At 32.2% G+C, this 24,388-nt stretch overlaps 1 protein-coding gene and 1 long non-coding RNA gene across 9 annotated transcripts; both read left to right on the top strand.

Annotated features, from left to right (window-relative positions):
* Nucleotides 1-783: 783 nt before the first annotated feature.
* LOC132271973 (receptor-like protein EIX1) lies at nucleotides 784-10,809 on the top strand. Of its 6 annotated transcripts, none has more exons than XR_009469931.1 (4): nucleotides 784-1,257; nucleotides 1,351-3,309; nucleotides 3,439-3,488; nucleotides 10,127-10,809. XR_009469931.1 is itself a non-coding variant. In XM_059773486.1 (4 exons), exon 3 carries the CDS (start codon nucleotides 1,591-1,593, stop codon nucleotides 3,304-3,306), a length of 1,716 nt encoding a protein of 571 aa, XP_059629469.1. In that variant the 5' UTR covers nucleotides 806-885; nucleotides 982-1,257; nucleotides 1,351-1,590; the 3' UTR covers nucleotides 3,307-3,309; nucleotides 3,442-5,779. The 6 variants fall into 6 exon arrangements, 3 of the variants coding, with proteins under 3 accessions (XP_059629468.1, XP_059629467.1, XP_059629469.1); XR_009469929.1 differs by having other exon boundaries at nucleotides 786-1,257; nucleotides 3,442-3,488; XR_009469930.1 differs by lacking the exon at nucleotides 10,127-10,809 and adding an exon at nucleotides 5,786-7,180 and having other exon boundaries at nucleotides 786-1,257; nucleotides 3,442-3,488.
* Nucleotides 10,810-15,187: 4,378 nt separating this feature from the next.
* LOC132271972 (uncharacterized) lies at nucleotides 15,188-18,988 on the top strand. 3 transcript variants are annotated; one of them, XR_009469927.1, is made up of 5 exons: nucleotides 15,188-15,371; nucleotides 15,688-15,748; nucleotides 17,058-17,149; nucleotides 17,240-17,460; nucleotides 18,170-18,988. It is a non-coding gene; the product is annotated as an uncharacterized LOC132271972 (long non-coding RNA). The 3 variants fall into 3 exon arrangements; XR_009469928.1 differs by lacking the exon at nucleotides 17,240-17,460 and having other exon boundaries at nucleotides 15,189-15,371; XR_009469926.1 differs by lacking the exons at nucleotides 17,058-17,149; nucleotides 17,240-17,460 and having other exon boundaries at nucleotides 15,190-15,371.
* The last annotated feature ends 5,400 nt before the right edge of the window (nucleotides 18,989-24,388 follow it).

Genomic DNA, 24,388 nt, shown 5'->3' with positions numbered 1-24,388 from the left:
CAATATTTTCTTATATTAAAATTTGATTTTAGGACACAATTAATTAAAAATTAAGAATTTAACGTGCAATGGATCCTTCCCTTAGTCCAACGTAAATTCGTAATGGATCCTTCAGTCAGTCCAAACATCTTTGTCGTCCGGTGATTAGACATAGTAGGAATGGTGTCTTTCAATGGGTCCACCTAACGAATGTATTGTTGACTTTTCCAAGGAAGAAACAGTGTTTTGGATGACCTAGTCAAATCTTTAAATTTTGAGCGAAAAAAAAAAAAAAAAAAAGAAAGAAAAAATAAAAAGAAAATCTGTTAGTGAGTGTAGGTGGGATGGTGGTATAATTTCGCCCCAATTGCGTCCTTTTAATATGTCAGATAGTTTACAATAAATTCAATTTTAATATTAAGAGATAATTTTGTCTCATAAAAATTCTTATAAATGGTGTTATTGACTAAAAAATAGATAAATTGTATATGCATATTATTTTGACAAACTTCAGATATGTTATTGAACTACACTTTAAAAAAAAAAAATTCAAAGGCTTACGCAAATTTTAACAATATTTTCTTATATTAAATTTTGAGTGGCACACAATTAATTAAAAATTAAGAATTTAACGTTGCAGTAATGGTTAGTCCAACGTAATGGATCCTTCAGTGAGACCAAACATCTTTGTCCTCCGGTGATTAGACATAGTAGGAATGGTGTCCTTCAATGGGTCCACCTAATGAATGTATTGTTGACTTTTCGAACGAAGAAATAGTCTTTTGGATGACCTATTCAAATCTGTAAATTTTGTCTGGTGCGGAAAAAAAATAAAAAATTAGAAAAAAAAAACGAAAAAGAAAAAGAAAATCTGTTACTGGAGATTGTAAAGATAACCGACTTTTGGTATTTTTGTTCCTTCAACTTTTTGTTCTGAAAATGATAATCGGAGAAACATTTCTATGTGTTGGTTGTTCAGCTTTTACTACTAATATTTTGCAGGGGAATGAAACCAGCTCTTGGATCATTCACTACTTCAAGAGATGGAGCTGATCCTAAAGTGATGTGCGTAGAGAGGGAGAGACAAGCTCTCCTTGAGTTTAAACGTGGGCTCATTGACGATTTTGGCCGCCTCTCTTCTTGGGGAGTTGAAGAAAGACAAGAAAGACTGCTGCAAATGGAGAGGAGTCCGATGTAGCAATCGCACTGGTCATGTGATGGAGCTCGATCTTTATGCCCCCCGGAACATTTCGGGCTATAATCATCTTTCTTTGAGAGGTAAGATTAGTCCTTCATTACTTGAATTGCAGCATTTGAAGTATTTGGACCTCAGTTCCAATGATTTTAATCTTGAATATACTAATTTTCCAGGCACGGTTCCAACTCAGTTTGGGAATCTTTCCGAATTGCGTTATCTTGATTTGGGCTATAATTATGAAGTGAGTGTAAAAAGTTTAGAGTGGGTTTCTCATCTTTCTTTATTAAGATACCTTAACATGGACTGGGTTGATCTTAGCAAAGCAATAGATTGGATTGTTTTCATTGAGAGAGTTGTATCTTTCATACAATCGCTTCATTGGACCACTACCCAAAAGTATTGGGCAACTTTTCATGCTCGAATTTTTGGATGTCTCTTCAAATTCTTTAGAAGGTACAATCTCCGAAGCCCACCTCTCAAATCTCAACAACTTACAATGGTTGGACTTGTCTTCTAACTCTTTGGCTTTAGACTTCAATTCTGATTGGAATCCTCCCTTTCAACTGGATGGCATAAACTTGCGGTCTTGCCGGCTGGGGCCTCGTTTCCCAAACTGGCTTCAAACTCAAACCAATTATTCTCAGCTTGATATCTCCAATTCTAGAATTTCAGATATTGTCCCTAAGAAGTTTTGGGATTTATCTCCTAAGCTTTTTTACCTAAATCTCTCTTACAACCAGCTCAATGGCAAGGTGCCTGATTTGTCATTAAAGACAGTTTTTTATCCTGTAATAGATTTGAGCTCCAATCGCTTCGAGTGTCCAATAGCACCATTTCCTCCCAACGTGACAGCATTGCATCTCTCTAAAAATAAGTTTTTTGGGTCAATTTCTTTCTTATGTAACTTAAATAGTAAGTTCCTTGGCTCTGTTGACCTCTCATACGATCGATTATCAGGGGAGCTTCCTGATTGTTGGATGCACATGCAAAATTTAGCCATTCTTAATTTGGCTAACAATAATTTCTTCGGGAAAATTCCTTGGTCTATGGGCTTCCTCTATGAGCTTCGAACATTGCACTTACGCCACAACAATCTCGTTGGGGAGTTGCCTTCATCGTTGAAGAACTGTGGAAATTTGATTATTTTTGACTTGGGAGAAAATAAATTATCGGGAGTAATACCAACATGGATAGGGACACACCTAGAACTTTTAGTTGTTCTTAGTCTGCGATTGAATAAGTTCCATGGATACATACCTGTAAATATATGCCATGTCAACTCTATTAAAATCTTGGATCTCTCTCGTAACAATATATCTGGAATCATACCCTGGTGCTTTAGTAATTTTACTGCTTTGGTTTGGGGGAATGAATCAAAAGGAAAGATTACTTATTTTTATGGATTTCATGCTGGTACTCGTTACTATTACATCAGCGAATTAGAATATGAGGACAATGCAATAGTGCAATGGAAAAGAGAAGAGTTTGAATTCAAAAATAGTCTAGCACTATTAAAAAGCATCGATCTCTCTGACAATAGATTAGTTGGGAAAATTCCTGAAGAGATCTCGAGTCTTACTGGATTGGGTTCCTTGAACTTATCATGGAATTATTTGATGGGACATATTATTCAAAAGATTGGTCAGTTGAAAATGTTAGAATCTCTGAACTTATCTAGAAACCAGCTTTTTGGTAAGATTCCTATAAGCATCACTCATTTAAATTTCCTTGCTATCTTGGATTTGTCGAATAACAACTTGTCTGGAAAAATTCCATCAAGCACTCAGTTGCAGAGTTTTGATGGCTCTGCATATGCTGGAAATCATGAACTTTGTGGACTTCTGCTTCCAAATAAGTGCCCAGGAGATGAAACAACTCTTCATCCTTCCATTACCAATCATGGTGCAGACAACATTATTCAAGGGGATGAAGATGGGTTTATCAACCGAGAATTTTATGTCAGCATGGGGCTAGGTTTTGGGATTGGATTTGGTGCAGTCTTTGGCACTTTATTGCTTCAACGTTCATGGGAATATATCTTTTTCAAGTTCTTGAACAACATAAAAGATTGGCTTTATGTGACAACAACAGTGAATATGGCCAGAGCGAGGAGGTGGCTTCAAAGCTAATAGGTAAATATTTCCTTTGGTTCTATCGAACTCGTTACACTTCCACTCCAATTTTATTTTTGTATTAGCTAGATTTTCAATACTTGAATGACACTCTTTATGACACTAATAATTGTTTCTATGTGAATATAGCAGTGAAGTAATATGGTCAGATTTTGAAGAAGAAGCTTCAAACCTAATAGGTAAATATTTTCTTTCATTTTGCTGAATTTGTTGCCCTGTCAGTCTTTGAATTTGTTTTTGCATTAACTAGATGTTCAATAATTGAATGAAGCACGTTCATATTGTGTTGGACTGTTTGAATAAAGAATGGTACGTTGTAGCATGTAGGGCAGTCCAAAATAAATGTATTGCATATGGCAAGAGGCAATGTCTCTAAACTAGTGATCTTATTCAACACCATTACAGCATAGTATCTAGCAGTTTTCAACGTAAAATTGTTGATTTTAATTTGACTTCCCGTGGTTCCCTAGAATTAGAATAAACACATTGTCTTGTTAGAGAAATTCTTTGATTAATATTATATTATTTGTTCAAATTCTCATTTTATGCACTGTTAGTCCGGACAAAAGCAAAAGCCAAATTAATTACCGAAAAAGAAATTAAGCCAAATTTTCTTTTCTAATACTTCCCAGAGCACTCAGCACCCTTTGAAAATGGCAATTTACCTTCTATATATTTGGGCACTCCCCAGGGGCAGAGCCAGAATTGTAAAGTAAGGAGGGCTAAAAATAATTAAACATGATTGCTTAGTGTGTCATCCATACTCTAAATATAGAATTCTCATGCATCAATCATTCAATTAAACCTAATAATTTACAACCTTCTAATACATTTATACTTCTAAACTCTAATGTGTTTTCGAAGTCAAGAATCCATTGAAATATGATTCATACAAGTATTAAAACAAACGCCTGCAAGAATGCAAGATATATATGTTCTTTATTAATAAATTCAAATTAGAAAGTAAGACCTGTGTGTTTGGCCTCTAGCTAGTTATTAATCCATTATATAGTAAATTACCTAATTTAATAAGAAACCATCAAGTCATCAACAAAGCTGGTTTTTTTTTTTTTTACAAAAACAAAAATCAATATTTCACTTGATTAACAATAATAAAAAAATTGAGTCTAGGTCTTTTTCTATAGACTAACAATGTGTTTGGTTTATTGGACTAGACTATGCTATGTTTTATTATGGCTTCTTTTGTGATTGGGCATGTCCATTGTTCATGGACTTGCTCATATTTAAGGATTGGCCTTTATAAATTTTATAACTCTTTTTATTTATAGAAAGACTATGGATTGGGTTAATAGGAAGATGAAGAATAATACATGGGTTTATAAGAACAATAGTATTAAATTTTTTTCTTTTCAATTGGACCTGGGCTATAGCTCAGGTTAGCCCATTACTAGTTCCTCCCCTGGCACTCCCCTCATCTCTTTAAGCCTCTTGGGTTTGTTTGGTTAGCATGTAATAGATAGAAAGGAAAAAAAATAAAAAATATTTAAATTTGTTAATATTTTGGTTAGGGTGAAAGTAATTTTCTTCTAACTGCTTAATTTTCCTTAAAAATTTCTTGACATAAAACATAGAAAAATTTTACTTTTCTTCATATCTTAGTTTCCTATTATACCCATGTCACCCTCCTCCCTTTCTCCACAAACCTCTCTACAAACTTCTCTAACAAGCGAGTTTCCTTCGTTTGTAAATTGCTTATAAGATAATGTAATATTAAATTAATTGCATTTATAGTTTTATATGTGCATACAAAATTAAATTTATATTGTACTTTTTTCTTTTCATAATTAATAATGATTGAGAGTGATATATATATACTAAATTTGAAATTATAATTTAATTCATACATGTATTTTTGTATACACACACTTCTTATATTAGATGTACCAAAAACTCATTTAGCTTTAACTCTACGTATATTAAATGTATCAAACAAATTTAGTTCCAAGTACTTCATTTCAATTTGACTAAGCTTTTATTTCTTTTTCTTTTCTTTTTTTTCTTCTATGACTAAAAGGGTATATATTAACTTCAACCTTTTATTCTCAATATTTTTCGGATCAATTTTTTTTATTAATTAAACTTGCACCTATAATCACATATATCTAATTATTAAACATAAGAAGACAAATATCACAATGTTCATTGTTTTATCTTTGAACTTGAAAAATTAATTTTGTTTATAATTCAAGAGAGATGATAGTGTTTCAAAAGTGCACAAAGTAATCTTATAATTAAAAGGGTAATTTTGGGAATTACAATCACTTTCTTTTTACTTTTATTTTTTCAAAACTCATAAAACAATATTTTCTCACAACTTTCTTGAAAATTTTTCTTACTAATCAAATACATGATAGAAACTTAATTTTCTTTTCATTTCTTTTACCTTCTTTCATTTTCACTTTTCGTCAAAAATTTCTATCTAACCACACGGACCTTAATGTAAATCCCAAACTAGGAAAATTACTCACGAAATCAATCATTGCGAGCTGGGATCCTTTGCTATTCAACACAACATTGGACTGTCAAATCAAACACAGTAGTGTGTGCTTCATTCAGGGCTGTTGCAGAGCACAAGATTTGTACAGTAGACGATCGTGTCTCCAATCGCTGAACCAACAAACATTTGTCTAATGTTTTTTTTTTTTAGGGTAAAACATTTGTCTAATGTTGCTAGATGCTTGTCCGAAAAATTAATTCTCTTCAATGTGCAAATTTACTGGTCTAGCAATTCCATCTTACCTAAGATCTAAGAAGCTATCAATGTAGAAACTTTCTAATTTTGGTCGGTTAGAACTTGCAACTTTAAACAAAAACATATATGGACTAATTATATAGGTAAATTGCAAAAAATCACTCTGAACTACTATTAGTGAATCAGCAACAAATACCCTTATATTACAAAAGTTGCAAAAAATACTCCTAAACTATACATTTTTGTTGTAGATGACACCATTCGGTGATGCTCCAGTTGGATCTCGTCGTTAAAATGATCACGTGACACACATCTTTAAATTAAAGGACAATAATACCCTTCTAAACATGAGAGGACCATAATACCCCATTTTTAGACCTTTAGATCCAAACACCAAATAAGATTATGGAGACAGACCCAAACACAACCTAATCTAATTTTCCAAAAATCCCTAGCTCTTCTCTCTCTCTCTATCTATCCATCTCTATCTCTCTCTCTCTCTATCTATCCATCTCTCTCTCTCTCTCTCTCTCTCTCTCTCTATATATATATATATATATATATATATATATATATATATATATCGTCTGTATACATATATTGACAGTGTCTCTGTCTCTTACCCTTATCCCTTATGTTTATATACATATATAGAGAGAGAGATAAAAACACTCTTCATCTTCTTCGCATCAAACGAATAGATAAATAAATAAAAAATTTACTAACCCAAACACACCTTATCCCATTGCCGTTTCGCTTTTCATACCCGCCGTCCTAGGAATTTAACCCATCGCCTATCATTGCAGAGTGTTTTTTTTTTTTTTGGTTAAGCAATTGAGGCCAACAATTAATTTCACTACGTATTGGAAAAGTTGATGCACAAAGAGGCAAAGCTTATGTCAATACACAATATTCATCATAAACACATACAATCACACATATATATGTATATAATTCATCATCTTCTTCACAAAAACGCAGTGTATTCTAATAAAAATAAAAAATATAACCCTCTTAAACAACCAAACACACCCTTATGTCAATACACACTGTTCATCAACACACAAATATTTATATATATATAACATTGTTCATCATCTTCTTCAAAACGCATAGTGGTTTCTGAAAAAAAAAAAAAAAAAAAAAAAAAAAAAGAAAGAGAGAGAGAAAAAAAAATCGTGTTCATCGCATAAGAAATCACACAATTATGAAAGCAAATGATACAAACTGATACAAAAGGAATTCTAGTAAAAATTGCAGGGTCTTGTCGATGAAAAAGAAATATTGGCCTAAAATCCCCAAACCTTTAATTTCAGGGGTCTTGAACCGGTTCAGGTCCTCAAAACCCTTTTTGTGTTGCAGAAACTCAACTTTGGCCTCCCATCTTCAAGCTGTCAGAACTCTTTCGTTTTAATTCCGAATTAGTCTGTTCTTGAGTCTAAACGGACTGTGTCGAAGTAAGCTTTCCAATGGTACCAATTTTAGTTTCTGATTTTACTCATAACTCGATATATCCTTGCTTTAGTGAGAGGGTGTCGGAATTTGGTTCGAACCGAGATAGGGTTCTAATGGGGTTTCTCTTCTTTTGGCCTTAGAACTTCATGTGAGGTTACCAAATGATGTTTTTGGATATTTTTGATCTCATTTGACTTGTTATAAGTTAAATTCACTCCACTTAGGGTAAAATGGTGTGACCATTTTACCCTTGGGGTTTACTTTGTTCGATTTTTAAAACCTAGCTTCCATTTTTGCTTCTATTTGAGTTTTGTGGCTTCATGGGAAGTTACCTTGGTGTCTTAGAGATGATATTCATCTCTAGAAACCCCTTCTCTTTCGCTTCCGCATTTAGGATCCAATATCAGGTCAGTTTCGGGTCACTGACACACCGGGTTTGAAAAATCAGGGCCACCACAAGTACTATAGTATTACTCTGCTACATCCACAACATATTATATCGTGCATTATATCTGTTCTACTTTCCTACCTAAGGGACTCTATGGGAAGGCGTGTTAGAGTTGCATCAATATTCTTTTTTGGTTTATATACTGCACAAATAATAATAATAATAAAAAAATAAAATAACATTTACCTTCATGCATAGACATCACTAAATAAAATAATATAAATTTAAAGAATTTCCAAAATAAATTGGAGGATTTTCAATTATATCAATACATATTTTTACAAGCTTTTATTCATATAAAATCAAGAACTATAATAATGAGATTATCCAAAATAATAACATTTTTTTCTCCTAAAACGAGTTGGCGGGTTATGACGGGTTGACTCGACCCATTTTAACTTAACCCATATTTAACCCGCTACAAGCGGATTAAATATGAGTCATATTAGACCCGCCCATATTAGACCTTACCCAAACCCGACCCAACCAGCTTGTTTGCTACCCTTAGGTGTGAGTGGCAAACTATTGAATCTTGGGCTGAGTGGTTTGGAGGGCTGATGAGAGATGAGGTAGGGATTAGGGTGAGAAGTCCAAAGTTGCAAACTTGGCTATTGGAGAGGATTCAATGACAGAATAGCCGAAGCTGTGATGCAGAGGACCTGCTTGGCACCAATTGTCAAACCATAAGTAAGTTTTCCTTCCATTACCACTATATGTTTAATTAGTTTGGCAACTGTATGCCCAGGGCTAGCCCTGAGATTCCAAATATTTTGAGAGGCCCTAGGCGAACTTTCAAATGTAAGGCGCTTGAGTTTCACACGCGTAAAAAAGAATTATAAGAGTATGAAATTTTAACACGATGTTTTCAAATTCTATAGCTAATATATTTTTTCCCCTGTGCATTGTGCATATGACAACTAATTAATAACTATAAATTTATCACCACCAACAAATAATTGTGCACATGTACAGTGTGCATAAAACAACTAACTAATAAGTATAAATCTATCACCACCAATAAATAATTGTGCGTCTGTGCAGCGTGCTTAAGACAACTAACTAATAATAACTATAAATTTTTATCACCACTAATAAATAATTGTGCGTATATGCAGTGTGCATAAGATAGCTAACTAATAACAATAAATTTATCAATTATAGAGTTCGAAATTTTCACAGGCACAAAATAAAAAATGAAGAGAACTAAAAACTGCAGCTTCTTTTACATTCATTGTTTATATAGCTACTAACATTTGATGATTACAGATGTCAAAAATATGTGGAGACGAGGTGACCATATATATATAGGAGGCTGAACTTTAAGAAGTAGTGGGACTTTAAGGTTATATTTGGCATCCACTATCATATATAGTTTTATCTTTCACTCTTTCTATTAACTACACTACACTTTGTGTGTGTGTTTTTTTGGTAACCAATTACCAAATTGTTTATCTATTAACATAAATATATATCTCTATAAATATAGTTTTCTCTCTCTAGATTTTCTCCTTAATTATATATATTATCTATTTCATAATTTTTTTTTATTTGAAAAAGAAAAAAAAAAAGAAAGATGAATGGAGTTACAAAATTAGAAACAAATGATGCAAGATCGGAGTTTCCAGCACCGACGATGTTTCCGGCGAGATCAAGTGAATTCCAGGAGAGGAGGAAGGTTGAGATTAGGATGGTTGAGATCGATATTGGTCTTGGCCTTGGCGCTGCGAAACTTACTAGCCACCGCATCGTAGGAGAGGAGGTTGTGCTCCTTTGAATCCATGATGAACTCTATCTCTACATCCGCCATGGTTGGACCTCTGTGTGTGAGAGGTTTAAGATATCGTTTTTGGTCTTTAATTTTGAAAAGAGAGTTTAGAAGAGGAGAAAAAGAGAGAGATAGGAGGCAGATGTATGTATAATTTTTTTGTATTGCAGATTGTATGGTATAAGTATATTTGTATACGGTATTTGTGCTTGTGGTAAAAATTAAAGTAGCTGAGTAAACATTTGGGCAAACTATAATGACCTCCTATGAGGTTTGGCCTAATTGCAAGTAAACCTGAGGTTTACCTTTTTTTTTGCAATGTGTTTGATAAATGCTCAAATGTGATATATTTTAGCACCTAATTTAGGGTATTTTAGTCCAATCATCTATCTTGCTTTCATATTTTAGTACTTATTTGTGTTTTTGTCTATTTCAGGTCAATAAGGTTCAAGCAGGTTAAAAAGAGCCTTTTAGCTCAGTTTTGGAGCTAAGGAGAAGACCCATAAGAAACCAGGAAAATTGCACCTGTGAAGCTTCGATCGATCGAAGGAAGTCCCGATTGATCGAAGAAGGCTACAATCGATCGGAAAGAAGGCAGTGCCAGCTCAATGGATAAGGTTGCCAAGTGTCAAAAATATCTTGCCATGTCAGCTTCGATCGATCGAAATAAGTGTTGGATCGATCGAAGTGACTACTGGCAGTGTGCTGTCTAATTCCCGAACGCCCCCGGACTCTACCAACTTTTGTAGCTGCGAATTTCCACCAATCAAATGCAGTATTTATGACTTGTTGCCTACTCAAAGAGGCTTGTATATAAACTAAAGAGACCAATTTGTATAGAGTTTTTCTAGTTGATATTTTTACCAAATATAGAAATAGTTTCTCTCTAGAACTAGGGTTTTGGGAAGAAAGTAAGGAGGAAGAAGATGGTACCAACCTTGAAGACAACCCTTGAGGGTTCCATGGCCATTACCATGAGTGGCTAAATCTTTTTCTCTTGGGGCTAGAGATATCCCCTAGGCTAGCTTCCTAAACCTAACATTTTTGTGATTTTTGGGGATTTTAGGTGTAATTGATGTTTTGACCATAAATAAATATAGATCTTGTGTTTTTACATGATTTGTATGAATTAATGTTTTCAATTGATCATCTAATTCTATCCATATGTCTATGTATGCTAGAATGAATGTGCATGTGCTTAGCTCTAGATTTTATGAGTTTGATACATGTCTGTGTGTGTTGAAATTATGAATCTAGTGATGGTTAAGGCACGGTACTTAATTGATTACTCTTATGGTTTATTTGATGGATCATGCTTATTTCTTGATAGATTGTGCTACTTCTGTAACTTAATTAGTTTAATTTTCATGTCATTAGTATAGTTGCAATGTAATTGTTTTAATTTCTTAGATAGGTGGACAATCCATTCTTATTGTTTGATGATCCATACTTATTAGTACAAGAAGTACATTTCTCTAGATTTTTGAGTGTGCATTAATTGTGATTTAATTGAATGGTTAATGGTCTAATTTGATAGGTTGTATTACTTACTAGATTGATTAGACAATCTATGCTTATTTGCCATCTATGCTTAGTTTTCAATTGATGACACACACACACATTTGATTTACAACATGAATTTCCCCTTAAATTTTCAATTGCTAGTGTTTGGTGAAGTGAAGTTTAGTGGTGAACTCTAAACCCCAAGACATTTCTCTCATACTCTTTTCCCTAATTTCTAGATTGTGTTTGAAATTGCTTGTTTTAATTGAACTATTAGTTTAATTTACCAACCAAAGCCTATTTGATTATTCGATTTATTAATCCAACATTGATTCCAGAATACCTTGCAAGTCCCTTGGGATGATCCCTATTTGCTTTGGCTACGTTAGTAGCTAATAGTGGTAGTGACATTTTATAAATTTAAACTTAGCTTCACTATCACATTTTATCACAATTTTGGCACATAGGAACGGCCGTGACCAGTGTTCCCATAAGGTTTGATCGATTTTACAAAGACCTCCCCTCCTTACAATTTTTGTCAAAAAAATTAGTTGAAGAAACCAAAATGCCCATTAACTAAGTGTAAAGACTCTATTACCCTTATAGTTTTATGAAATAACAAAAAAAAAAAAAAAAAAAAAAACAAAAAGACCTTGTTTTAATGAACAGAAATACCTTTCTCCTGCCCTTTCTCCCTCTCTTCCTCCACCCACCCAAAAGCTACAGTAATTACACGGTACAAGATACAAGAGACCACACATGCCCTTCTTTAATAACCAAACAACTGAATTTGAGTGGTGGGGCCATATCATACATGTCATTTCATGCTAACCAAATCAATTGTTGCTAATACGTGGATTTTCTATTAATTAATTTTTATTCTTTTTTGTCTTTTACGTAATTTTTATTTCTTTATGTTACTTTATTTTTAATTATATTATTTTTTTTGGAAATAAAATTTTTATCAATATATATATATATATATATATATTAATTTCGTCAAACCCTTAATAAATGCAGGTTGTAGCTTGTGCATTTGCTAATTCAGCATTTGAAAATAATCATTTTCTAGTATTGTCATAAAACGATGCTTCAAATGTTTTTATTTTTTATTGTTTTGTAAGGTTGATACTTCAAATGTTGATATTCAAAGATTCACAAGAATTTCTCAGTGTAATGCGTTAATTTTTATATGTAGTGATTGATTTGCAGCTTAATAATTGCAGAAGACCTAAGTTGATTCCTCCATTGATTCCAGCGAAGTTCAGATTGTTGGGTTACATTGAAACGGGCAAGGTCCGAGTAGAAGCCGGCAACGGAGCTATTTGAACCAAACTGAAACTCCATTGAATTATATCAATCCGAGACTGAGATAATGACTCAATTGAAGCTTCTTGCCGCTCCAACCGAGACCCAATAAAATTGACGCATTGTAAAACAAATTATTTTTTTATTTTTTTCATCAAACTCCGAATAAAAGTGTCTTATAAGGACCTTTTTCAGCTAATTATGGATCACTCTATCATAAAACCGATTAACATTTTGAGCAATTTCAATTAAGGAAGTACAATAAGGAGGCTTAGCATTTATCTCTATATTTGTCACATAAATTATTATATTATTTTCTTTTCTCAAAATGATTTATTCTTTCAAATATTACGTTCACTTTCAAATTATTGGAAAATCGAAAAAAAGGTCTGATCATTTATTTGATTACTCCGTGATTGGTTATTATTAACCCATCATGGAAACCAGATCAACATCGTGACTAAACACAACCCAAAACAAGCCATAGACATATCAGTTAGTCGAGGGCAAGTATTGTCTATCATGAATAGTTTTACACTTTCACATCATCCTCTACCTCGTTGGACCTCCTCTCTTATTAATACTTTGTATCTTATTGACAGCAAAATTTATTGCTTCTGTTGTTTATTTATTTTATTTTTATAAGGTAAAAAGTATTAAAAATTAAGTTAATATACATAAAGAGTGACACTTCAAAATTTATCTAGGCGTTACTCTCACTAGACTATTTAGAACACCTAGTTTGCGTAGTTAGATTCATAACATTAAAGCATCTTTAACCGCTGTCTATATTTTTATTTGCGTGTCATGATAGATTTACACAAAAAAAATTAGATTATTTACTTTTAGATCCAGCTGTTATTTTATACCTTTTGTATAAAAATATATTCTCTAATAATAAGCAATCACGTGTTATGCCAAGATCTCACATAATTTTTACTCCCTCCGTCCTTTTTTAATTGTCCGTCTCGTAAATTGATGGAGGTTGTACATACCTACTTAGTATAAGTTTTATTATTTAATAAAATGAAAAAGAAAAAAGAAAAAAAAAATACCGTATAAAAATATAATTTTACACATTAATTAATAACGTCACTTATCTTCAATTAAAAAAAATTACACATCATTGTATATATCATAAACAAAAATATTTTTGGGTTAATTATAACGACACCCCCTGAAGTTTGACATAATGACAACAATATATAAGTTGACCCATTTTTGAACGATGACACCCCCTTAGGTTTGAAAAAGTTAACAAAGACACCCCAATGGTCCTGAATTGACATTATTGCCCTTGACACATTCAATTACTAATTTATTTAATATAATTATTTTTTTATTGACTAATATACCCCACCATAGCGACCACCACCCACCAGTCGCCACCACCAATACTACCACCCCTTCTTTCTCTCTCTCCACCCACCACTACAACGTCCGCCACCATAAACAAAACACATCAATTGAACACATGAAAAACCCACAAAAATCCAGCCAATTGAACCCATGAAAAACCCACAAAAATTTCTAATTGTTGCACAAACACACAGATTTATAGATATATATAAATCTTAAACCCCCAATCTCATACACTTGAGAAGATGATGCCTAGACCCCAAACCCAACCTATCAATCCTCACTAAACTCGATGACCGGTGGAGTAAAGGCCGAGCTCTGCGCCATGCCTCGCCGCCACCGCTACCGTTCCGAGCTTTGCGTTAAGGACGTCTCGATCGCCACCGTTGTCGAAGAGAAGAAGCTGTTGGTCTTGATGAGTCTCGGAGGTTCTTTCAACTGATGTGGACTGACGAGGATACCATCGAGCTGTTGCAGGATTCGCGAATCGTGAACCAGGAAATTGTCGCCGGAATCACAACTGATTCCTTATTGCCGGCTCGAATTGTGATTTGCCCGGCAACGGCCTTTGCCAACAAAAACTTCGATATACTCTTCGGCAATGGCCTCTGCTCGAACCCGCATCGTAATCTAAAACCCCTGTTGCCGCCTCTGTCAACGGCATCGCCGGACTGAAAAGAGATTGATCTCCACCGTTCCTCCACTTCATCATGTTTGTTGGGTTTTGTGTGGCTTTGCAGTGGTGGGTGGAGAGAGATTGGGGAATTGGGTGTGGCAGCGTAGTGGAGAGAGGTTGGGGAATTGGGTGTGGCAGCGTAGTAGGGCGACGTCGATGAGGGTGGTGGCGGCTAGTGCTCTCTTCCCCGCTGCTCTTCCACACATATATATACATATATATATATGTATATATATATATATATATATATATATATATTATATGTATATTATGCTAATATTTTAATATATTACACTAATATTTAATAATACACTAATATTTTAATATATTACACTAATATTAGAGTAATAATTTAAGGGTAATAATGTATATATATAAGGATAAATTTGACTTTTCATGAGTTCTGATATTTTACAATAAAAATAAATTAAATATTGAAGGGCAATCTCGTCTTTTCTAACATTTTAAGGGCTTATTTGGATCAAAATTATCGTAGCGGGTGTCTTTGTCAAAAAAAATAGCTAAATTATATATGGTTGTCATTATATCAAACCTCAGGGGTGTCAGTTGTAATTAACCCAATATTTTTTAACTGCCGAAGATGCTCTTGGAATCCCATTTCCTGTGGAGTCATATAAACGTACTCCGTGTAGCTTTATATGACTCCACAGGAAGACTTCCGAATAACACATTTTATTTTATCCTCCTTTCTCCTCTCTCTCTCTCTCCACCAAATCTCGAAATCATCTCACAAGTGAAATCAGTGAGGCTCCGGCGAACCGATTTGCCAATAAATCGGTTCAAACGGTGACGAAACATGCCTCTCAATCTTCAGGTTACAAACTATACTTTCTGCTACTCTTCATTAAATTTTAATGGGCGTTATATGTATTATGTATGAATTTTTTGAGTTATTATCATACTTGTTTGATTTATTTACTTTTTTATTGCATTCATTTTCTGCTACTCTGTACTGATAATTGGTTTTTTTTTTTCCCCAGTTTTACAAATTTATTTCTTCTTGTTTATATTTCTAGATCTGATGTGATCATTGAACAAGTTATTGTTGCAAAGGCTTCAAAATATATTGTTCAGTTTTAGAATATATTTTTACAGTTTTAAAATATTCCTCTTTTATTCTAATAATATAGGTTGCTTTTCCGGGAAGAAGACATTGTTTGGATTGAGTAGAGTTCGGAAAAAAAAAATTAGGTATGATTTTTTTGAGTTATTATCATTCTTGTTTGATTTATTTACTTTTTTATTACATTCATTTTTGTTTAATTAAATGGTCCAAGCGTTTACGTTTTCTTTCTAATGTTGGTACTACCCTTTTAAAAATATATCCAGTATATATATATATATATATATATATATATATATATATATATACCTTGTCGTTTATATATATACAGACCTAATAAATTCATTCTCTGAAATAATAATGTCGTTTTTGTTGTTTGATATTTTAAAATTATATACGTTACATAGATTATAACATTGGATATAACCATGGTCCAAACCACTCTTTCTCGTCTTCTCTTTCTAATCTGCCAAACAATCAGCCTTCACCCACCATTTCTATCTATCCCTTCCACACAGAGAGAAAAGTCAGATTAATTGATTCTAGGGTTATGCCTCCCCGATCTTCGGGTAACTAATTCACATTACTACTTGTACTGCTACTTACTCTTCTTTCTATATTATTAGTTGGAATTTGCCTTGATTTTCGGACAGATTTTATATGTTTTTTTATTTTTCATTTTTTTCCTTTCTTCTTTTGGAAGAAGAAAGCTCACTGAATTGAGTGGAATCGGAAAAGAGATTGGTATATTAATTCCTTGGACATGTTTTTAATTTTTTCTTATAGAAATTTACTTTATTTATTTTTGAAGTTAGATCTTACTACTTTTTACTAATTGCTTTACTCATATGTAGAAAATTTTACTATTAAATTGTTTCTTCATTGAGAATACCTACCATTTGCTCCTATTTAATCAAGCTATTAATTTAATTTTTTTTTTTTTTTTTTTTCCATAAATCAAACTTTGTCGATGAATTTCCTGAAAAACTTTTCTGTTTCACTGATAAAAATAGTCTCAAAGTATGAAATGGTCCTTGTTTTATGTCTCTCGTCTTAGTTTTGTATCTACTCCCTTCAACAAACTAGAAACCCATAAAAAGTGTCAAACAAAAGTGTTATGTTTGGAACCTCCCCAAACATATCACTTTTTATGGAATAGAGAGAGAAGTACCCAACATTGGATGTTATTTCAACATGGTTTGAAATGTCTGCATTTGTTACTCATTGAAAAAATACATTTTCGAGATTGATTTGACTTATGGCTTTATCATTTTCTTCATTATTTATTTATTTATTTATTATTATTAATTTTTTTTTTTTTTTTTTTCTTTCATTTGATCAAGTTCATGAAAATTAGATTATGGATTGGGGCAATTTAATTTAAGACCACTTGTTAGGAAGACCTAATTAGGAGAATGTAAAAATTCAAATATACAGGGGATTGAACGAAATTTATTTGGGGAGATACTGCGACCATATTAAAGAAATTGGTGAAAGTATATAGAAAAAGATTTCAGCAAAATTTTTAGGTAAGGACATGTTGATTTTGTTTTTGTTAAGGTTTAATTTTTTTTTTTTTTTTTTTTTATAATCAAAATGTTTATTTCTTATTTTTTTAGGAGCGTTATAAAATGCCTATGGGATTTCTACTCCGTAGAACTTTATTATAGGGATTTGGAGAGTGGCATGGTCATTGATTCGGGGGGGCATCCTCGCCTTGTGATCGTATCAAAGAACACTCTGATACTGATGATATTACGAAATACATCGACTTCTTGGAGTGTGTGATATTACTATGTTTTCTGTTGTAATTAATGGAAAATTTCCGAGAAAGTTTAAGGTCAGGAAATTTCCAATGTCACCTTTGTATGAATGTGCCATCTTTACTTGTTAATAAAGATTAACATCTGAGAAGTTGCATACTTGCTCTTTTCTTTGTGGTGCTATTTGAATATATGAGTGGTAGATTTGTTAATCGTCATTAGTAAGTACAGATGGCATATTCATATTCTTTGTGGTGCTATTTGTTATATTTTAAGTGGTTACTTTTATTGTGAGGGGGTAAATGTAATGACTGGATTTGATTTCTTTCTACACCTTATACAGTGAGAGAAGATGATTGGGCAAGCTTGGCAGTGCCAGTTTTTTGTTTTTTTTTTTTGTTAACACTTGGTTTTCTTAATATATTTCTTTCTTAGGACTTTAAACGTATTGCATAGGACTTATATGTATTTTTTTTTTTGGACAATGATGGAAACAAAATTAATTACTGAAACTAACTACTGAAAGTTGATCCATTTGCAGCTCTACTAATAAGCTCTAACTTCAACCATTGCAATTTCCTGGATTATTGTCTATTTTCTAACCTGCTCACTTTCTAAAAAATTTGATGAATAGATTCATCGTTTTTCCTTTTGGTACTCATGATATTACGAAAGACATGGACTTAGAGTGTGTGAATCAAAATCTGTTGGTATTCATGAGATTTATAAACACTTCTTTTGCATATATATGAATATAACATTTTTCTTTTTTCTTTTACATGATAGGGGAATCTTACATGATAAGGGAACCTTAAATCCAAAGTTCATCCTGGATGCATAATTTTTATGGACTGAAGTTGAAAAAGTGCAGTTCATGGAGAAATTTGTAGGGTTGCTTTCTATTGGGAGGTTCAATGGTGCTGAAGTTGAAGGAAATTTTGGTCAAGTTTTTTGGATTGAAAAAAATAAGGAACCGGTCTAAACTCTGGAAATTTTTTGAGCGTAGTTTGAAGGAAGATAGGTATAGTACAGTTGATGGGATGAAAATAATTTTTGGTGAACTGCAAGGCGGTCTCACCATTTCAAGGTTCTTTAAGAATGCGTATGGTCATTCTAATGACCCACGGAAGAAAATTAACTATTACACCAAGATATGTGATCATGTGTCTGTATTTTGTTTAAACATAACCACTTCTATTTTTTTTTTGCTTTCTATTCATTTTGCAGCATTTTGCAGATGGAATGCAAGACAGAGATTGAAGTGACACAAGTGAAAAGAATGGCAATTGGTAGGGACCTGATTTTTTAATTTTCTCCCACCGTTTGTGTTATTAATTCGGTAATTATTTTATTTTTTTTTATACGAATCATGTTCAGTGGTATTTGAGGAGTAACCCCGAGGAGGACTACTTTTTATCAGACTGAAAAGTTATAACAAACCGCTTGTATGATTTTTGTTTACTATATTTTCTATTGTAGTTAATGAAAAATTTCCCCAGGTGCAGAAAGTTTAAGGTCAGGGAAATTCCAATGTCTCTTTGCTTAATTGTGAACTCTATGAATGTGCCATCTGTACTTGTTAATGAAGACATTTGAGAAGTTGCATACCTGGTTTTTCCTTTGTGGTGCTATTTGAATAGATGAGTTGTAGATTTGTTATATTCTAAGTGGTTACTTTTATTGTGTGGGGGAAAATGTATTGGCTGGATTTGATTTCTTTTTGCCCCTTATACGGTGAAAGAAGATGATTGGGCAAGCTTGGCAGTGCTAGTTTTTTATTTTTATTTATTTATTATTATTATTTTTTTTTACACTTCAGCCATTGCAATTTCCTGGATTATTCTCTGTTTTCTAATCTGTTCACATTCTATAATAGGCAAGGACTATTTTCTTACCTTGCACACTCTAAAATGGAGCTAGTAATGTTGCTCCTCCTTATTACACATGACACGTGTATGTATACAGGTAGTATCTAAAATAGAGAGTATTTTTTTGAATTTAAACGTGTAGTTAGCGTGGCTGATTTTATATATTTTATGATTTAATTTTTTTAATAAACATTTTTGAGTAGAAAACGATTAGAATAATCAATAATTAAATTAGTCACAAGACATTAATGATTAGAGATTTATTTATATTCTAAAGGAGAAAACCCTGGATGCACTACTGATTGTACTATAAATGTTAATGTAGAAAAGAAGAATCTCACCCGTTCAGGGTTTGTTTGGTTAGGTTTGGTTAGCGTCAAATAATTAGAAAGAAAAAGAAAAAAGAGTGTTTTTAAATTTTTAGGAAGTTTGGTTAGAAGAAAAGTGAAAGTTTTGGAAAAAATAGGATTTTTTATTTGAAAATTTTCTTCAAAACTTTTCTTCGTTAAAACACACGAAAATTAACTTTCCCGCAAAAATTATGCACTTTATATATTACTTTTCTATTATATTCTCTCTTCGTTCTTCTTTAAATTCGAGTTTCATTCTTATATAAATTGCTTGTTTATATAATCATGTATTACTAATTTAATTATTTGTATTTTTATGTGTGCATCCAACTTTAATTTATTTTTTCCTTTCATTATTAATTTTTTTTTATTTTTATTTTATTTTTTTAACTTTTTCGAAAGGTCTGAAATTAGTAAAATATTTTTTATCATAATTGATAATGATTAAGAGTTGTTATATATATACATAATTATTTGTTGATAAGAGTGTTAGGTAAAAACTGAATTAGTGTTGAGATTCTTGATCAATGATTTAAAACTTTGATTTGTTTCATAACTCGACGCCTATTAACGTTCGTTGTATAATGGTACTCTGTGTGTGTTCAAACTAGAGCCAAAACTCTAACTTTATAAACACTCCAAAGCTCACCTTTTTTTTTAGGTTTTGTTCTTCGAAGAATATGTGTTAGTTTTTATATTCATGAAGTATTTTTAGAGGTAAAAGCAATATAAGAATTTAAACAAATAACTTTGTATGAATCTTCTTTATCTTTTACTTTGTTGGCCCATCGACTCGTGACATAAAAAATTTGATTTATCAAAAAGTTTATTTTTCTGAATTTCAAAATAATAATAATAATAATAATAATAAGAAGAAGAAGAAGAAGAAGGAAAAATAAATAATAAATAATAAAAATAAAACTAACTTAAGGAGAAAATGAATATTTGAATCCACGTAGGACAAGTGAATATATATATATATTCTATTCTATTTTGTTTCATATTTCATTATTTTCTTACTAAAATAAATAATTAAGTATAAATAATATTCATCTAACATAAATTTATTTATTTATTTTACTATTTGAATTTATAAGGGTATTTTTAGTAAGTAGAATCATTTTATTTTCTATTTCATGCTATCCAAATTAACAAAATAAATTTTTCTCACAATTTTCGAAGAAAATTTTCTTATTAACCAAATGCATGATGGAAATTTGATTTTTCTTTCTTTCACTCTCACTTTTCATAAAAAATTCCGTTTAACCAAACGGAACCTAAAGGAAAAAAAAAAAAAAAAAAAAAAAAAAAAAATCAAGTCCAACGTTGAAAAATAAAATTATTACGCCATATAATACAGCTCCTCAAAGATCTTTATTTATAAATATGCTAGCGATAATGATTAATGACTGAGCCAAAATTTACATGGGGGCTGAAGAAATTGAAAAAAATAAATATAAGAACATAATATTGAATGATAATATTTTTTGTTTATTGCATTCACAATTATCCTTGGTGATTGTTTAAAATACCTAGTATATTCATGGTAAGTTTAGTGTTGCACAAAAATGTATAAATTTTAGAATATTTAGAATATGTATGCTAAATGGGCATCAACTTTTATATTTATAAAAGCCACTTAACTATAATGAGAAGGGATTGAATCTCCTGTTGGAATTAAACTTGACCTTTATGTTTTCACAAGATTGAAAAAGAGAGTTGGGTTGGTGATTAAATTACAATTCAATTAATAAAAATGCAAATAAATTTAAACTAAATAAATCAGGTTTGAATGATAAAAAGATAGGTCTTAGGGTATAAGAATCACCATTAAACTATTCACTAATTCACATACTTTCAACTAATTGGGAAAAATATTATTGTAATCTAAATGCAACCACAAATTGCAATATTAAGTATGGACCATCAAATTCAAGCATGAATTGTCTACCTAATCAACAAGTAAACTAAGGTATGGTACAACCCATCAAGCCTAAGCGTAATTTATCAAATTAGTTAACAACTATAGCACACATCAATCTAGAGAATAATGCAATTTGCGACAATAAGCCATAGACTATCAAAATCAAGTATGAATTGTCCACCTAATAACAAGTAAATTAAGGTGTAGCACAACCCATCAAACTTAAGCCAAAGCTGATGCAGCCTCTCATCTTTTTCTATGATCGGTCGAGGACAGAATGAGTCAATGTTATCCGAAATAATTTGTATTATTTTTTAAAATCAAATAATAACCTATATTTTTATTTAAAGTAGTTCAAATATGAGCAAGTTTGAACTCATTATCAATATGTATTTCCATTTGATGTAGTTCGTATGAGTTCATTAACAATATATATTTCTACATTTAATGAAGTTAAGACATGAACAAGTTTGAGTTTATTAACAATTTGTATTTTTAGTTGATATAGTTGACTTGATGTTGTTTAAATATGAATAAGTTTGAGCACATTAACTATATGAATTTTTACATGTAGTTTTTTCTCCATCATAATCTTTTTGTGGCAAATAGGCCATTGTTAATAGTTTATAGTGTAAGATTATTTATTTAATTGTAGCCCACATGATTTGGACATGTGACATATTATTTGGTGGCTAAGTAAATAGATATCAATTAAAATTATTTATTTTTGGTCAACTTATAATTACCTTTTTGGTAATTACTTATTGGAGAAGTGTTTTCCTTTCTTATTCCTTACTTTGATGGAAAGTAGAATTATGTTACTAAAAGGAAAACTGGTCATTTCTGCCTTTATAAAAGTGCATATATTCCATTAATTATGTATAATTAATGAAAACAACACGTAAAAGTTTTATATGTGCAAAAGGCCAAGAGAGAGAAACCTGTTTCCACCTTTGCCTGTTAATCAGAGTTGCAGATTAGTTCGTGGTTAAAGAATCTAGACGTTGGATTTAATCTCAACAAGGTTTGATATCACAGATCGAGGTATTTATATCTAACTATATTATAGATATGTGAAAATCATGAAGTTCTAAGATATGGGATTCATGTAAATTTGTGATTAATGGCTTAACATGAATTATTAAATAATATTCTATTGTAATCAATTTAAACATCTATTACCCAACTAAGATGATTGATTCTCTGGATTGTTTTGATTTCCACGTTGCTGGGTTTGGCTTTGGCGAGAATAACTCAATATGGAAGGGGCTGTGCAAGAAGATCATTTTAGGCTCCTGCAAAATTGTGCAACCAATTGTTGGTCCACAAAAAGAAGTGTTTGATGTGGTGGTGGAAAGAAGTGGTGTCGAAAGAGAGAAAAGAGAGGTGGTGATGGGTGGTTCAGTGGTTTTTTTTTTTTTGAAAGGTAGGTCGGTGGTTTTGGGTAAACAGAAGGTGAAGAGGAAAAGCAAATGGATGGTGGCGGCGACAATAGTGGTGGGTGGTGGTACCAATATATGTGGCTAGAATTTATACTTACGCTAAAAGCAGCTCCAACGACCCAGGTTTTAGAAATTTTGAGCCTTTTTTAGCTATTTGGTTAGTACAATAAAGTCTTTAAAAATGGGCCTTATGTTTTGAGTCGCAGAATAGGTCGCCAAAAACAGCGACCCAGTTAGCGATTGAAGGCTGCCTTGTGCGGGCCCGTCCATTTTTTTTTTTTGCTTTTTAACTTTTGTGGCCTAGTAATACTATAGCTCAGCATACATTTAAGGGCGTGTTTGGCTTTAAAAAAACTTCCAAATATCAGTTTTTTTTTTTGGCATTTTTTTAATCCTCCCCCCCCCCCCCCAAAAAAAAATAAACCATAATTGAACTAAAGAGCCATTAAGGCACTGTTTGGTTGACACAAACAGTGTTCAGCCATCATCCACCACCAGAATCACTCCGACACTGACCTATGGTTCAGATCTCTAAAAGTCTTGGACGGAAAAGCTGACTTGGCCAAAGAGCGTGCTGGTGCCTTCTATTTTGGGGTTTTGACCTTATATTAAGTCTTAACATGCCCCGAAATATACATTTGATAGTGTAAAACATAATTAAACATCCATACATTTAATTAAACCAAAAATAAATTTGATACATCAATTGAAGCCAAAATAAATCCGGTTACACCAAAACATAGCCAAAAGGTAAATCACCATGCTAATCCAACAAAACCACAAAAATGCAATTCCATGAAATGCAATGCCAATGTAATGGAATGTCGCTCCCCATTTCCAAAATCTTTTCCAATCACAACAATTTCTAAACAGTTAATGTAACCTTGCCCTTGGCAACTTCATGGCACCACGAGAAAATAATTGGCTAACTATCCATAACCTAAGGTAACTCTTTAGTATTATTTGGGGCCTAGGTAGCTTAAACACGCTAGAGCAGTCTCCCTAGTTTCCTCTAGGTCCCATTCACGCCATGGACACAAGGTAACTCATTACCGTCCAGTTTTCGCAAACAACTTTCCAAAATCATTTCTTTTCCAAAGCCTTTTTCCCAAAATAATTTCTTTTCTTTTCAAAAACCAATTTTCATTTTCTTTCCCAATGCCATACGTGAATGTCACATTCATTTTCAATGCCATGCAAATCCATACATTGTAAACCTCAATCACATAACATGCTTTGGACAAAAATTAACAAAATAATTCCTTAAGTAATCAACACATCATTCTTGGCATTTAACTATGTAAAGCATGTAATAACATCATTGAAGCACATATTTTCACAACAGTATAAGTAATATGCAAGTTTTTACACCTTGTCACATAAGAATAGAAGTCATGCCTCAATAAAACCATAAATCAAGC

The sequence above is a fragment of the Cornus florida genome, unplaced genomic scaffold (assembly GCF_030987335.1).
Source record: "Cornus florida cultivar Cherokee Brave unplaced genomic scaffold, ASM3098733v1 CherokeeBrave_3.0.0_Hap2_Chr08, whole genome shotgun sequence".
Lineage (NCBI taxonomy): Eukaryota > Viridiplantae > Streptophyta > Magnoliopsida > Cornales > Cornaceae > Cornus > Cornus florida.
This window is presented reverse-complemented; position numbering and strand designations above follow the sequence as displayed.